The sequence below is a fragment of the Salvelinus fontinalis genome, chromosome 7, assembly GCF_029448725.1.
Source record: "Salvelinus fontinalis isolate EN_2023a chromosome 7, ASM2944872v1, whole genome shotgun sequence".
Lineage (NCBI taxonomy): Eukaryota > Metazoa > Chordata > Actinopteri > Salmoniformes > Salmonidae > Salvelinus > Salvelinus fontinalis.
Window position 1 is genome coordinate 20,082,281 of NC_074671.1, and position 18,153 is coordinate 20,100,433.

The 18,153-nt window shown below is 40.7% G+C and overlaps 1 protein-coding gene across 1 annotated transcript in view; it reads left to right on the forward strand.

Annotated features, from left to right (window-relative positions):
- Positions 1–304: 304 nt before the first annotated feature.
- LOC129859177 (heparan-sulfate 6-O-sulfotransferase 1-B-like) overlaps positions 305–18,153 on the forward strand; it is a 96,942-nt gene continuing 79,093 nt past the window's right edge. The window contains exon 1 of the mRNA XM_055928620.1: positions 305–1,178. Coding sequence (XP_055784595.1) covers positions 661–1,178 — 518 coding nt within the window. The 5' untranslated portion in view covers positions 305–660. The remainder of the gene's footprint in view (positions 1,179–18,153) is intronic.

Sequence of the window (18,153 nt, forward strand, 5' to 3'; positions counted from 1 at the left end):
CAAACAAATAATTACACGTGTAGGCCTATAGGTAGCTATTCTTGCGTGTGTGAGATGAACGTAAATGTGTGTTGAGAAGTGGGTGTCGCTGTGCATGCTGGTCCTGGAGCAACAGAACAACCGGGTTTTCACTGGTTACCACAGCCACAAAGTGATAATTGGCTATATTATATATATAAAAAAAGGTCTTAATTTGAGGTTAGGCATAAAGTTAGCAGTGGGTTTAAAGTTAGGGTTGAGGTTAGGTTAAGATTTGAAAATCAGAATTTAAGAAGATAAATTGTAGAAATGGGCGGGATTTATGACTTTGTGACTGTGGTAACTAGTGACGACCGAACAACAGTGTAGAGGGGGAAGACGTTTCGAATGCAGCTTACTTTGGTAAGAAGCGAACAGTTCTTCTGCGGGAGCTGAGAGTGCTGTGACTGTCGGCGTAGCAAGGTTCAAAGTTGCTTCTGATCCGCACCTTTGGATTTTTGCCAACTCGGATTGAGGTTGCTCTGTGAAAGCGGGCGAGATACAATGTATCCAAGCCTGCTCTCTCATTGCTCCGTGGTCCTCTGACGAGCTAAAACCCCACTGTCTATGGAGGGACAAACGAAGAGCGCAACGCTCAGGTACCAAGTACCCCCATTTCGGTTATCTGGGAGATGGTAACAAATGAACGGCACTGGAGGGAACATGGTTGAGAGGACCAGCAAATTTTTGTTGATCGTCGTCGGATCCGTCTTCTTCATGATGATTTTATATCAGTACGTGGCTCCTGGGGTGATGAACTTCGGGTCTCCACAGGGGTACCTCGCCGAGGACAACATGGATATTTTCCCTACTCCGGATCCCCATTATGTAAAAAAGTACTACTTCCCTGTCAGAGACTTGGAACGCACCGTTGATTTCGAGATCAAGGGTGAAGACGTGATAGTGTTTCTTCACATACAGAAAACTGGCGGAACCACTTTTGGCAGGCATCTGGTGCAAAATGTTAGACTAGAAGTCCCGTGTGATTGCAGACCAGGGCAGAAAAAGTGTACATGCTACCGTCCCAACAGAAAGGAGACCTGGCTGTTTTCGAGGTTCTCCACTGGCTGGAGTTGCGGGTTACATGCAGATTGGACCGAGCTCACAAACTGCGTTCCCGGAGTGCTCAACAAGAAGGAAAACAAATCGAAAAAACTGAGGTATGTTGTTTTGACATTCCGTTTGCCATGTCATCAGTGGTGCCGTAGGCTATATTAGACTAAAGAGCCACACAACCACAGCCTATGCTGTTGACCCTATGCCCCACTCAACCCAGCGGGCGGTGTAAACACGGGCAATCTGCTCCCAACTGTGAAGTGAAAGTGGAAAATTACTGCGTTATCAACAGCTCTTGTAAACACCGATGGGATTCCTGTTCTGTTTTAAGTGGTTGCAATAACACACCAGGGTACATGTTCACATCGGTGTCCTCAGGAGTAGAAAGTACACTTTTGCCACCTTTTTATCATGACATTATAGGCTACTTAAATGTGTCTATTTCCATGACTACATTATTTAGCACACTGAACAATATAATGATTCTCTATGATTTTTTCACATTGCTGTAGCCTACCTCATGAATTCACTTGACTTCAAACCTTTGTTGTTCATGGTGCTGCAAAAAAGCACACACATACCATTAATTCACACATTCTGGGTTTGGACCAGATAGGGCCCACCCCATGCTTCATAAATGCCAGTTTTCACCTCAGTGTTGTTGAGATGTGTGGTACAGGCCTGGCTGCAGTGCAAACTTTGCAGTTTTTTGGAGGGGAGGCTTTGTTACACTCTAGCAACTTCCAATGCTATTTTGATAACAGAGACCCTCTGCAGAGTTCTTCCCATTCATTTGGGTGGTGCGAGGGTTTCCCTCTTTGAGTCCGGGTCTCCTGGCACATGGTACCACAGTAAACCAGGAGCTTCACACTTGACATTTCAATAATCAGCATGCTCCCTAGCTGTGGACTACACTATTATGGGTGTAGTTTCACCTATCACTATGCTTCCAGGGCCATCTTTGTTTTATTCATTCCCTATGTAGTTTTAATGGCCAGAGAGTCCCAGTGCTGGTTTCTTTTAGTCCGGTGAAAACCAAGTTCTACATTGGGGCTTAACAACCACTAATAACCTAGTTAAATTTGCCTAGTTAAATAAAGGTAAAATATATATATTTTTTAATAAATGAAACCCACCTGTCCTATGTTACTATCAAATCATCATACAAAGTTTGGTAACAGAATGACGGCACAAACGTTCATTCTGTTACGGAACTTTACATCTGCGCTGCTGTTCAACTAAATGTGCTTTTGTTCAATTTAAAGTTGTATGCACAGCGATTTTTGAACTTTTACTATTGAAAAGCGATATCCCAAGTATAAATACAGTGAGGTACACACACTAAAGGGTAAAACAAATTCCTTTTTAACAAAATAGTGTTGTTGTTTTTTTAGACACAATTGCAAACTTCTAGAAGTAGTGCATTCAAGGAGTTTGTCTAATGGTAATACGTGATGTCATCGGCCTTCCCCCTTCCTTGAGGAACAATAGAGAACAAAAGAGGAAAGCCTTGTGCCATGTCATGACTTATCTGGACCACCTATTGAGATGTGCCTTGTGTTAAGTAAATGAGGTGAAAAGCAGACTGGAGTGCCACTTTATCTTTGCAATCATTGGTTTTTATTTGGCATACTTACATTTTAAAGTGAAAAATCTTGAGTCTCGGCATCACTATGTTACCGTGAAATTGCCCTCATGCAGTATTATGAAAGTTGAGCCACAGTTTTAGGAGAGCAGTGGTTTGGAACATAGAATTGTGTCTGGGGTAATCATTCAAAAGGCATGCCGCCTGCATGTTGCATACCCGTGTTTCCATGGCCAGTGTTTTGTTGCCCTGATTCAAGGTCTCCTGACATGCTGTCAAATATGCATGGTGGTGAACAGTAATACATTTGGTTAGTTTTATTTTGTCGTGGCAGACGGAGCCAACATCTGAGATTGGTTTTATGAGGTTTATATTGGTTTACTGTTTTTTCTATGTACATTTCCATGTATATTGAGACATTCATATCTTAGAAATGCTTATTATATTTGTATAGCAACATTTTTTGGAGCTCTATTTCCTGGGGGTGTTTTCATCTCTACCGTTGACCATTCATTGTGAGTGATTTGCCTCTTTCCCTTATATGAGCTCTGGATACCACTGGCTGTTGTCGTTCTAGTCTCTGATGTGCCTGTATCACTGAAGCATTTTAATAACGACTATATCCCTCCTTTCCCAACCACTGTGAAAAACAAAGCCCTGGATGGTGAGCGCCCCAAAATACATGAAAAGGGGCCTTTTTAGAATGCGGCACAATGGCCGACCATCACGGATGGTCCACCACAGGCTATACTGATGGAAATTGGGCATTTCATGGATGATTATGTCCAATCACTGGCTGAGAAGGGGGTAAAAATACAAGCTCAAGTGGTCTATTGCTGCACACTGCTGACTGAGCGCATCAATTATGTCCTGAAGCGCGGGTCTAATCTGGTTCTGCTGCCAGCAAAGCCTCATAGTTATTACAGATGTGCATCACAACCTGCAGCTCTGACCGATAGATCCACATCAACAAGTATCCCTCCCACCCACTTCTCTGTTTTTAACAACTTGGATTGTGTGAGTGAGTTGGCGTACCCTTTGGCTTAATGAATGCACCACGTTTTAGAAACCTGATTACGGTCCCCTCCAGCAGCTCATATTTTGTATTATATTCTACACAGCATGACATAGCATCTGTCTGATAATGAATAGGCTAGATGCACATTACATTTCGGTTCAAAATAGACACATGATTATCTGTGTGGTAATGTGAAGTAAACATGAGCATGTTTAGGTACCTCCACCTCATCATTGCTGGGTTTGAGGAACTGGTCACAGCCAGGGCATGATGTTCATGTGTTTGTTTGCACATCCAATTCAGCACCTCTAGAAAAGTAATGCAAGTACTTCAATCAAATAGTTGATAAGAGTGATGACATCAATGCCATTTTAAATAGTGTATTTGAAAGGAAAGAAATGCCCTAATCACATCATACAGGGCATTCAAAACCTGTCTGTTGTTTTGATTACTATAATGACCCTTTTTTGCAGTTTTGAAAGTGGCTCCAGTAGATTGTGTGTATGTCTCTGATTAGTCCTCCTTGTTAGTTATATGTGGGTAATGTGGTCATATGATACTGGTGTAATTCAGTGCAGAGCTCAGACTTTTTTTTTAATATCCGCCTTTAATGGATTTCATGGAGGGGGTAGTAACTCATTATGGCCATCATAAAGTCCACAGTAAAGGCTCATTATCAGCCCACGGGTTCCCCAATAGGCGGCCGGCGGGTCCCCCTCCCCCCACCCCCACGTTTTCTGCGCAAAAACAAACCTCTTTTTTGTTGTTGTTGGTCGTAAGACTGTAAAGTCACCAGGGCATCTCCTCAAAGTAATTTTAAATTAGGAAATCTGTTCCCAAGTATTCCCATGCATAACTAGAGAGGCATATGTGATTGTAATGTAATCAATTTTTGCCAAATGCTATCTCTGTTTGGGATTCTAGTGGTCAATTTGCAGTGTACAAATGATTTAGAACTATGTTCCGGCCCCCCGACTACCCGCTCAAGGAAAAATCGGTTGAATGTAATTGGGGACCCCTGGCCTATATGTTATCACACGCACTCATGCATATATTACATAAACACGTGTACTGTACACACACGTGGCAGGGGGGAAGAAGGTGATGAATGGGTGCTTTGGAGTTAATCTCCCTTGATGAAAGAACAGTCTGTTGCATTAAGGTCTTGAAGGCTCTGAATGAAAACATGAAAAAAGATCCCTGAGTGTTCTCACAGCAAAACCTCTCTGGGGAGTAGGACTCTCAGGGTACTCATGAAATATCAAAAGTGCTTCCCTCAAGTATTGGTGTCTTTTTCCCGAAGTCAAGCTTCATCACCGTTGTGGCAATAACAGCTGCAGTGAATGAGGTCTTGCGAGCCAACAAGTACCTCAAACTGAGGCATGGACCATCACCCTATCTCGTCACAAGTCTGCTCATATCATCCATGTTAATCTCTTCCATATGTCATGGGTCATTCCACCTCAAAAACCACAAGAAAGAGGATTTTGACACCCACCATCTCGGATTGTTCTGAAAATGTTTCTGTTAGAAACTGATAAGATTAGCATTCCTGCAACATTATTTTGTTGAAATATAATTTGATCTCTTGAGAAATTAAGCTAATTGATTGTATGCAAATTGGCCATTTTTAATTTATAGGATTCATATAATATTCAATAAATATATAGTACCTAACATCCGATTTAGACTTTTTTCTAACAGTGAGTAGGCTGACATGAGGAATCCAAAGAAATGGTCAAAAGCCACACAATTAGCTTAATTTCTCAGATATCAAATCATATTTCAACAAAATAATGCTGCAGGAATGCTAATCTTATCTGTTTCTAACTACAGAAATGATTTCAGAACAATCTGAGATGGTGGGTGTCATGGCTTGCTTAAATTACATGGAACGACCCTCATGTTTTCTTAACCTCCTTGCTGCCTTAAGCAGAAATGGGCCCATTTTCTAATCAGCTTGCATGATTAATTATAGAGTCCCTCAAGAATGAAGACAGATTTGCCCAGGTGTGTCGATGCTTTTGCTTGCATCGGTTTATATGGGTATGTGAACTTTGGCAGACTGAGTTTCTTTCACATTCTCTCAGATTCTGCAATATGTTTTTTCTAGAACGGCTGTGTCTGTATGTGCGTGGGACTGGGTCAGGAGAGTTGTCATATCAATTTTACAGTATATTGCCTAGTATGTGAAGTATGTCCTTCAAAATGCATTCAAAAACACTTTCTCCCCCCACAGCACAAACGATTAGTTCCTGGAAAACATTCCCGACCTAGAAACAAGTTTGTGTCTCTACTCTACCAGATTCACTTACAATGGTTGATTATTTGAGCACTAATCTCTTAAGTATCCCTTGGCAACAAACTATTTGGATTCCATGTGGGACTGACTGTCTTGTCCTTTGTCTGCCAACAACAGAAAACATAATATTTAGAAAATAGGTACAATTACCCTATAGCCTTTGTGTTTTAAAGGACCCTCCCCGAGGAAGTTGCCGACAAGTTGCCGACACTTTCAACGTAATTCCCTGTCCTAGAGAGAAAATGCACGTTTAGGTTCCAGCTCTGAAGAATGACAAAGGCTACTTATACAAATTGGGTATTGGAATTTCCAGGTGGAGTTGATAAACATCAACAAATAGGGCACTGACGGCTTTCGGTGTAGCTAGCTAGCATGCTAAACTAATCTCGCTATTTTGCACATTTTTATCTAGCGAGCTAATGTTACCTGTTGCATTTTTTTCCTTCTTTTTACTACACCATATTCAAAAGATTAGCCAGCTGGCTCTGGCTGATTCTGGAGCTGGATTTGTCAAACGCATTGATTTATGGAAATCTTTACCACCGATAGAAACCACTGGCCTATCTTTGAAGTCTGATATGTGTTTTTCTACATTGTAATGGACACTGTGCAACGTTTGCCGGCTGCGGCACAGAAAAGCCAAGTCAGTCCATGCTCATGGTTCTCACAGGGGAAGTGAAATGATAGGCTACAATGACCTTTGAATTTTATTTTGTGGGTGCCTTTTCATTATATGGTTTCTAGCTAACAAAACACCAATGAAAGCAGTAGAGCATTTAGTGAAGCAAATCTTTAGTGGTCAAAAAACATTAATCTTGGGGGGACTGGGGGAGCAGGTCTGCAAAATGCTATTATATCATGCAATTATACAATTTTGTAAAATGGTCAGATACTGTATATGAATTTTTAATACAGACTAACTAAAAATTAAGGGAAAATTGACCAATTATCCAATGGATTATGGTAATTTTCACGTAAAAATAAAAAGCAGAGGTGCAAAAACATACAATTTGCACCCCCTATTTTAATGTGCTCCATGGTTCAGGTGGCCAGGTGGACACAAGGCTGTTTGGCTCATCTCAGTCGCGAAGAGGACTGATGTTGCATCTGTTTCTGATTAATATACAATGCCAGGCTAGTGGGTGGTACCATTCAAATAAAACCCTTCTCTGAAACTAAATTTAGGCTGAAAAAATGTGAATGTCTTATATAGGAAAAGACACCGCATTTACACAGATTTTCACAAAGTGGGCAGTTCAGATTTGTCACTTCAAGCCCAAATATATCATACTTTGAATAAAACAATGATTTATTGACGTAAATCGTTGAGCAACATCATGGATAAGATCTGGCCATCTTTAAGCTTTCTACTGGTGTGGCTGTTTTAAAATTGTCAGTCTAGTCTCTTGCTTTGTCATTTAGACAGACATCAACAATTCTTCCCCCTAGAAATTGAAGTGAAGAATTAGTTTGGAGTTTACCTACTCAACCTGCACACTGAAGAGGATCAGTTTGCTGAAACATTTCTGCATAACTTGACTGCCACGTGCATTTACAAATTTGGCCCAATTATAATGAATAGAAAAATGTAATGTCCCTAAGAATGTTGAACAGTGTATGAACAACAATTTGCTAATGCGCTGGTATTCCTGCAAAGGACAAATGTCGTCTACTAGTCCAGCAGCCCAGACTGCGGAACAACATTGGTGTTGAGTGTAACTACTGCCACAATAGCAGCTTGCCTTTCGCACAAGTGATGCCATTGTTCCAGATTTGCCACTGTAGCTTTTCTTGGAACTGAATGTGGTCTATTTAATCTATTAAAGGACACTGTATATCCCTCAGATCTGATTATTAGTGAGTGGTTGTGGGGATGCCCATTTGGGAGGTTGGACATTTTATTGGATGTACCACACTTACCACCTCAGATTTGAATGCTGGTGACAATAATCATTAATAATAATAATCAAATTGACTAATCATCTTGTATTTATTAATATTAGGATTTTTTTATGATTTATACTTTTACTTTTGATACTTAAGTATATTTTTGCAATTACATTTATTTTTGATACTTTTTTTTGATACCAAATAATTTTAGACTTTTACTCAAGTAGTATTTTTACTGGGTGACTTTCACTTTTATTTGAGTCATTTTCTATGAAGGTATCTTTATTTTTACTCCATTGCTGAAAACCTTTTACCATCCCGAAAAGTATTATTTGCACCGCTGCTAAAAGCATATAGGGGAAACACTGCACACAGAGGGAAAGCAAGCCAGAGAGGCTTTGGCTTTTCATTTGTCTCCACAGACAGCCGTTAGTAGCTTAGCCATGGCCCCCATACCCTGCCACACGCTGTCCGGGCCCTGTCCCACAGCCATGCACTAAATCACATTCGTAAACCACCGGTGCTATTATTACCTCTAAGGAACACCTTTCAACGGGATTACAGGGGTAGGAGGATTCCCCAATTGACAGGTTATTTATATCTGCTCATCCCCCGTACCCTCCTGACCCCTTTTGAAAAATCAGCCCAAGTCCATTGCTCAAGCTAGCCTATATTTTAATACACTAAGCACATTATCCCACTGAGCCTCTATAGGTGATATTGTGTAGTTACTAGCTCACCACATTATCCTTAATCTAGAATAGGCTACTGAATTCCTGTTCTATTTAGAGGATGGTAGAATATGCTATTCAAAATATCTAGGGTCTCTCTTTATATTTGCATCAATTAAGCATTTGTCACCTAATGATAGGAATTTACGGATTGCCAGCAGCACACTCCAATACTTAGAGAGCACAAATGCATCATTTGTGAGTCTGCCATATCAGAGGAAGTAGGGATGACCAGGGATGTTCTCTTGATAGGTACGTGAATGGGACTATTTTCCTCTCCTGTTAAGCATTCAAAATGTAATGAGTACTTTTGGGTGTCATGAAAAATGTATAGGGTTAAAAAGTACATTTATTTAGGAATGTGAGGGAGTAAAAGTTGTCAAATATAAATAGTAAAGTACAGATGCCTAAAAATTGACTTAAGTAAAAATACTTTCAAGTACTACTTAAGTACTTTACACCACTGGTTTTCAGTATAAACTAAAATGACTAAAACCAGATATAAAGCATGTAAAAAGATAATGGAGTATTCTATTTTTTAATAACATCATCTTTTAGAACTAACATTCACTGTCCGGGAGAATATAAAATTCCAAAACTGTAAAATTCCATTTCGATGGCTTATGCCTTGTTCTTATGCTATGTCACAAATGTGTATAATTGAAGGGAATTAGCTTTGAAACTGACATTTTTCCCTCAGCCCGATGACAAAATCTGTAGAATTACAGTAAACTAGCTTTATTTAAATATATGTGTGTGTTATATATAATATACACAATTGAAGTCGGAAGTTTACATACACCTTAGCCAAATACACTTAAACTCAGTTTTTCACAATTCCTGACATTTAATCCTAGTAAAAATTCCCTGTTTTAGGTCAGTTAGGATCACCACTTTATTTTAAGAATGTGAAATGTCAGAATAATAGTAGAGTGATTTATTTCAGCTTTTATTTCTTTCATCACATTCCCAGTGGGTCAGAAGTTTACATACACTCAATTAGTATTTGGTAGCATTGCCTTTAAATTGTTTAAATTGGGTCAAACGCTTCGGGTACCCTTCCACAACCTTACCACAATAAATTGGGTGAATTTTGGCCCATTCCTCCTGACAGAGCTGGTGTAACTGAGTCAGGTTTGTAGGCCTCCTTGCTCACACACGCTTTTTCAGTTCTGCCCACAACTTTTCTATAGGATTGAGGTCAGGGCTTTGTGATGGCCACTCCAATACCTTGACTTTGTTGTCCTTAAGCCATTTTGCCATAACTTTGGAAGTATGCTTGGGGTCATTGTCTATTTGGAAGACCCATTTGCGACCAAGCTTTAACTTCCTGACTGATGTCTTGAGATGTTGCTTCAAGCACCAGTCCCTCCTGCAGCAAAGCACCCCCACAACATGATGCTGCCACCCCTGTGTTTCCCGGTTGGGATGGTGTTCTTCGGCTTGCAAGCGTCCCCCTTTTTCCTCCAAACATAACGATGGTCATTATGACCAAATAGTTTTATTTTTGTTTCATGAGACGAGAGGACATTTCTCAAAAAGTACGATCTTTGTCCCATGTGCAGTTGCAAACCGTAGTCTGGCTTTATGGCGGTTTTGGAGCAGTGGCTTCTTCCTTGCTGAGCGGCCTTTCAGGTTATGTCAATATAGGACTCATTTTACGGTGGATATAAATACTTTTGTACCCGTTTCCTCCAGCATCTTCACAAGGTCCTTTGCTGTTGTTCTGGGATTGATTTGCACTTTTTGTACCAACTTACGTTCATCTCTAGGAGACAGAACGCGTCTCCTTCCTGTTCGGTATGATGGCTGCGTGGTCCCATGGTGTTTATACTTGCGTACTGTTGTTTGTACAGATGAACGTGGTACCTTCAGGCGTTTGGAAATTGCTCCCAAGGATAAACCAGACTTGTGGACGCCCACAATTTATTTTCTGAGGTCTTGGCTGATTTCTTTTGCTTTTTCCATGATGTCAATGAAAGAGGCACCGAGTTTGAAGGTAGGCCTTGAAATACATCCACAGCTACACCTCCAATTGACTCAAATGATGTCAATTAGCCTATCAGAAGCTTCTAAAGCCATGACATAATTTTCTGGAATTTTCCCAGCTGTTTAAATGCACAGGCTACTTAGTGTATGTAAACTTCTGACCCACTGGAATTGTGATACAGTGAATTATAAGTGGAATCATTTGTTTGTAAACAATTGTTGAAAAAATTACTTGTGTCATGTACAAAGTAGATGCCCTTAACAAACTATACTTTTGGCAAGTTGTTAACAAGATATTTGTGAAGTGGTTGAAAAATGAGTTTTAATGACTCCAACCTAAGTGTATGTAAACTTCCCACTTCAACTGTATATAATGCTATTTTTCCTTTTCTTAGTTTTTTTTAAACATTTGAAAACAAACTTTTTATACATTTCAACGACAACTTCTAGACACATAAAAACAACGACTACATCTGATCTGCCCAGCCCCACCTGCTCACCCCCCCATCCCTAATGCCTGCGTTATTGTTTGCCACCTGGTCTTAAATTGTACCAATTTTGTTTTTCTCAGTCGCCCATGCTATTTCAATATTTCAATAATAAATCATTTGATATTTCTATTGTGTCAATGATGGTGGATTGATTGACTTTACTTTGTTTTCAAAATGAGTGATGACAAAATAGAATAGTCCAGCCCATCGAGTATTTCACTAAACACCTATGTCATGTCTTGAAATATGCAGACAGATGGATTAAAAGTAGGTTTATACTGTAATACTTCTGACAGCCAACTTTCTAGCTCCGCCTACAACTTCCGAAATTTGTAGTGTTACCAAAAAGCATGGAGTTTTGTTATTAGTTTTACACTTATTTTGTCTCTTGTATATACATTAGTTTACAGTGCATTCGAAAGTATTCAGACCACTTGATTTTTGTCCACATTTTCCTACGTTGCAGCCTTATTCTAAAATGGATTCAATTGTTTTTTCCCCCTCATCAATCTACACACAATACCCCATAATGACAAATCAAAAATAGTCTTTTAGACATTTTTGAAAATGTATAAAAAATTAAAACTGAAATATATCACATTTACATAACTATTCAGACCCTTCACTAAGCACTTTGTTGAAGCACCTTAGGCAGGAATTACAGCCTCAAGCCTTCTTGGGTATGATGCTACAAGTTTGGCACACCTGTTTTTGGGAAGTTTCTCCCAATCTTCTCTGCAGATTCTTTCAAGCTCTGTCAGGTTGGATGGGGAGCATCGCTGCACAGCTATTTTCAGGTCTCTCCAGAGATGTTCAAGTCCGGGCTCTGGCTGGGCCACTTAAGGACATTCAGAGACTTGTCTCGAAGCCACTCCTGCGTTGTCTTGGCTGTGTGCTTAGGGTCAGTCTCCTGTTGGAAGGTGAACCTTCACCCCAGTCTGAGTGGCTGAGCGCTCTGGAGCAGGTTTTCATCAAGGATCTCTTTGTACTTTTCTCCGTTCATCTTTCCCTTGATCCTGACTAGTCTCCCATTCCCTGCTGCTGAAAAACATGTCCACAGCATGATGCTGCCACCACCATGCAGTTTGGCATTCAGGCCAAAGAGTTCAATCTTGGTTTGATCATGTGCCTTTCACTGATGAGTGGCTTCCGTCTGGTCACTCTACCATAAACGCCTGATTGGTGGAGTGCTGCAGAGATGGTTGTTCTTCTGGAAGGTTCTCCCATCTCCTCAGAGGAACTCTAGAGCTCTGTCAGAGTGACCATCAGGTTATTAGTCACCTCCCTGACCAAGGTCCTTCTACCCCGATTGCTCAGTTTGGCCAGGCGGCCAGCGCTAGGAAATTTCTTCCATTTTAATGACGATGGAGGCCACTGCTCTTGGGGGACCTTCACAGCTGAATACATTTTTTGGTACCCTTCCCCAGATCTGTGCCTTTTAACACTGTCCTGTCTCAGAGCTCTATAGACAATTCCTTTGAAAACATGGCTTGGTTTTTGCTCAGACATGCACTGTCAACTGTGGGACCTTATATAGACAGGTGTGTACCTTTTTCCAAATCATGTCCAATTAATTGACTTTACCACAGGTGGACTCCAGTCAAGTTGTAGAAACATCTAAAGGATGATCAATGTAAACAGGATGCACCTGAGCTCAATTTCCTGTTTTCCTGTTTTCACTTTGTGGTATTGTGTGTAGATTGAGGAAAAGCATTTATTTTATGAATTTTAGGATAAGACTAATGTAACAAAATGTGGTAAAAGTGAAGGGGTCTTAATACTTTCCCGAATGCACTGTACACTGGATTAAGCATACAAACTGTATTAAAACTGTAAAATATATGTTACATCTGCCCCATTGCAAAATGAGTAGAAATGTGGAAAATGTGCTTTGACACAGCAATATTCTGACTCTGCCGCCAAGAGGAGGGCCTCTAAAACCGCACAAATCCTAGTGGAAACAGTGTGTGTGTGAGCCAGCGACTGGTTTTAACCCAACCATATTTTACGAGTCATTTCTTTACTCTGGGATCTTGACCCCGAGTGTGTTATCCTAACCCTGTAGTATGTGTAGACAACAATCTCTCTTGCTCATTTCTTTACCCACACTGTTCTGCTAATAAGAAAACAAAGTGCTTAACCAGATGATGATGTGCTCAATAGCTGCTGTTTATTTAAAAAATGGTCACAGTTATCATGTGTGGTCAGTCTGGGCTTTTGACTGTGGTAGGTTATTTACGAGAGGGCATTTAGCTGACTTAATTCAATTGCCCGAGCCAATACCCGAGCTAATACCCGAGCCAATACCCGAGCCATTTGTCAGGCTATCAAGTGTTTCCCCTGTATTCATTTAGCAGGGGTGGGCAGTGGCTGCAAAATCGTTACCGCCACTCCAACAAATAATCATTTTCGGGATGGTAAAATGTTTTCAGTGTAAACTTAAACGTTGTTTTAGAGAATTTGGCAGTACATCAAACCGGCCTCACAACCGTGTAACCACGCCAGCCCAGGACCTCCACATCCGGCTACTTCACCTGTGGGATCGTCTGAGACCAGCAGCCCTGACAGCTGATGAAACGGTGGGGTTGCACAACCAAAGAATTTCTGCACAAACTGTCTTAGGGAAACTCCTCTTCGTTCTTGTTATCCTCACCAGGGTCTTGATCTGACTGCAGTTTGGCGTCTTAACCAACTTCAGTGGGCAAATGCTCACCTTCGATGGGCACTGGCACACTGAGGAAGTGTTCTCTTCACGAATGGCATCGTTTGTAGTTTGCTGATGTTCAATGTTTTGAACAGAGTGCCCCATGGTGGCGGTGGGTTTATGGTATGGGCAAGCATAAGCTACGGAAAACAAATACTATTGCATTTTATCGATGGCAATTTGAATGCACAGAGATACCGTGATGAGATCCTGAGGACCATTGTCGTGCCATTCATCTGCTGCCGTTACCTCATGTTTCAGCATGGTAATGCACAGCCACATGTTGCCAGGATCTGTACACAATTCCTGGAAGCTGAACATGTCTCAGTTCTTCTATGGTCTGCATACTCACCAGACATTTCACCCATTGAGCATGTTTGGGATGCTCTGGGTCGAGGTACGGCTTGTTCCAGTTCCCGCTAATACCAGCAACTTCGCACAAAATTGTTGTCCACATTACACAGTCCACAATCAACAGCCGGATCAACTCTATGTGAAGGAGATGTCGTGCTTCATGAGGCAAACGGTGGTCACACCAGATACTGACTGGTTTTCTGATCCACGCACCTACTTTAAAAAAAAACTTCTTATGGCTGCAATCCCGTTAACAGGATTGATATGACAACAACCAGTGAAAGTGCAGGGCGCCAAATTCAAACAATCTCATAATTAAAATTCCTCAAACATATATGTATCTTATACCATTTTAAAGGTAATCTTGTTATTAATCCCACAAGTGTCCGATTTCAAATAGGCTTTGCAGCGAAAGCACCACAAACAATTATGTTAGGTCACCGCAAAATCACAGACAAACACAGTCATTTTTCCAGCCAAAGACAGGAGTCACAAAAATAAGAAATAGAGATCAAATTAATCACTAACCTTTGATGATCTTCATCAGGTGACACCCATAGAACTTCATGTTACACAATACATATATGTTTTGTTCGATAAAGTTCATATTTATATCCAAAAACCTCAGTTTACATTGGCGCCATGTTCAGAAATGCCTCCAAAATATCCGGAGACATTGCAGAGAGCCACGTCAAATAACAGAAATACTCATCATAAACTTTGATGAAAGATGCATGTTTTACATAGAATTAAAGATACACTTGTTCTTAATGCAACCGCTGTGTCATATTTCAAAAAGCTTTACGGCAAAACACTATTCAATCATCTGAAAATAGCGTTCAGCCACAAAAGCAAGCCATACAGTTACCCGCCAAATTGTGCAGTCAACAAAACTCATAAAAACCATTAAATCTTCACTTACCTTTGCTGATCTTTGTCGGAATGCACTCCCAGGACTCCCACTTCCACAAGAAATTTTAGTTTTGTTCAGTAATGGCCATCATTTATGTCCAAATAACTATTTTTGTTAGCGTGTTTGGTTAACAAATCCAACGTCAGGAAGCGCGTTCACTAAAAGCTGACGAAATGTCCAAAGGTTCCGTAACAGCCAGTAGAAACATGTCAAACGATGTATTGAATCAATCTTTAGAATGTTTTTAACATAAATCTTGAATAACGTTCCAACCGGAGAATTACATTGACTTCAGATGAGCGATGGAACAGAGCTCCTTCTCATGTGAACCCGCATGGTCAAAGCATGGTCAGGTCATGGCAGACCTGACTAATTCCCCTCTCATTCGGCCCCCCCCTTCACAGTAGAGGCATCAGACAAGGTTCTACAGACTGTTGACATCTAGTGGAAGCCGTGGGAAGTGCAAACTCATCCATATCTCGGTGTGAATTCAATAGGACATTGGTTGAAAATCAACCAGCCTCAGAATTCCCACTTCCTGTTTGGATTTTTTCTCAGGTTTTTGCCTGCCATATGAGTTCTGTTATACTCACAGACATCATTCAAACAGTTTCAGAAACTTCAGAGTGTTTTCTATCCAATACGAATAATAATATACATCTATTTCCAACTGGGACTGAGGAGCAGGCAGTTTACTATGTGCACCTCTGTGCACCTTTCATCCAAGCTACTCAATACTGCCCCTGCAGCCATAAGAAGTTAAGGGTATCTGTGACCAACATGCATATCTGTATTCCCAGTCGTGAAATCTATAGATATGGGCCTAATTTATTTATTTTAAATTGACTTATGTGAACCATCTTGAAATTGTTGCATGTTTTATTTTTTTGTTCAGTGTGGCTTTAAAACGGGTAATTTTCTCTCCCCCATAGATTTATTTTAGAATTGCAGGAAATTAGCTTTTAAACAGCAACATTTTGTCTCTGCGGTCAAGTGGAGGGCTTCCAAAATATTTGGTTGGATACAGTGCTATTGGCCACGCCCACTACTATTTTCCCCTAATCCTACCACACTTCCCCTAATTGGAGTAAACTAATGGACACCAACACTTAGGCTTCTACTTCCAGTATGTACATACTATAGACTTTTTATGGACACAGTATATTTTACGGTAGTTATCTTTTGTTTTGTTTTTAATACCGTCCTTCAGCTACCCTCAACCTCTCCCATATATCTCTTGGTTTCTATTTGCAATATATTTTTCAGCTGTGCAGTGATGTTTTACAATTTCTGAACCTTTCTATTCTCATAGTTTCTACAGATTGTAAATTATTACATTTTTTGTATTTTTTGCTAAAAGTATTATATTATTGATCGATTGACTATGACTTTTCAAATCACCCAGCAGTGCTATTTGCAGAATTAGCTCCAGGCAAAAGTTCAAATTCTTCAGCCATTCCTAAACCTGCTGCGACCAAAAAACAAGCTACATATGGACAGTACCAAAACAAATTATCTAGTCTCTTCGCAGAAAAATCTGCGCTGAATTTGCCACCCCTGTATAAAAAAAGATCCAGTGGGCTATCCGCATTAGCCTCCATCCATGAGGACGGCCACCCCAGCCACACATTCCAAGTCCTTGGGAGTCTTAGTCACTCTCACTCCCACCCAATCCCCTTTGGCAACAGTGCATGAACTGTTCAGTCAAGTATGGCCTGCCTGCTATAACACCATTAGCTTTGAGGAGAAACTGCTTAAAGTGGCTAAAAAGGGGAGAAGTTAGGAGAGGGAGGATGGCTTAATTGAAGTAAATTATTGAAGAGGCCCACTTCGCCACTGCCAATAAGCAGAAGAAGGTCAGACCCAAACTATTTTAGTTCTGACTCCTCTGGATTTAATTTAGCTGCTCCTCTGAACCTTGTTTTGCTCTGTCTCTGAGCAGAGTGGAGAGAGGGGTCTGTGCCACGGCATCTTGACAATCTATTTCAAGCTTATATTTGATTTCTGTCGTTATCTATTGGAGAGTGCGGGTCTTCTTGCCGTGCATCTGTTGCCAAACCTTCAGTTAGTGAGTTAGTCGGTCAGGGGCAAGCTAATACGGTCATTGGCGCAACTGAGGGTTTGGCTTCAAAATGGAAGTGCAGATGGAAATGGAATGCATAATGCGATTTCATATCAGATAGCGGCCTTTGTGCCTATTTGTGCGCTGTCAATATGTCTGCAATGGTTTTTCTCGTCTTACGATAACCTGCTAACCAAATGCCAGTATTAGCCTACCTCACGATAACCTGCGAACTGGATACCAGTTGACAGTCTTTAGGTCACCCGAGTTTCGCCTAAATAATTTCTTGCCGTCGAATCCGTCTGACCTGACTTTTAGGCGAGCCCAAGGCACCGGAGCAAAGCCATGGCTTTCTGAGCCAGCCCCAGCATAGTCCTCGTGTTAATCCTATCAGATCAGTGGGGATTAAAGGCCGCCGGCACCAAAGAAAGCTCTGCGGCTTTGAAAATCCTTCAGCTTTGTTTGCCTGGGCAAGGATTGTACAGTGTTCGCTGCTCTGTTGCTGTATACAAGACAAGTTAGTAGTATTTTATTTTTTAGGCAGTAAATCCAGTACATGCCTAAGGAGGAGGGGAATTTCTTTTGATTATATAGTTTGGGAATATTACAGCATAAGCGGTGCACTAATAATAACGTGAGAAGACACTGGGCTTAGATCCACCTGTTTGACTTGATCCTCTAAACAAATCATTTGATGCTTGCTATGATCTGATTGAGAAACATTTTACCGGTGTTAGCTTATTTCAAGGCAGGCTATAATGGCTTACGTTGCTCAGATCACATATTCTAGGCTTTCTTTAACATGGTTCATCATAAACTCACTAGGAGGGCAAGGACAAAAAATGTGCCTGATGAGTACAGGGCATTCGGAAAGTATTCAGAACCTTGTGTTATGTTAGTGCCATATTCTAAAATAGATATTTTTTTTTAAATTCCCCTTATCGATCTACACACCGTAACCCATAATGACAAAGCCAAAAAATCAGGTTTTTAGAAATTTTTGGAAATGTATTAAAAATAAAAAAACATGATTTACACAA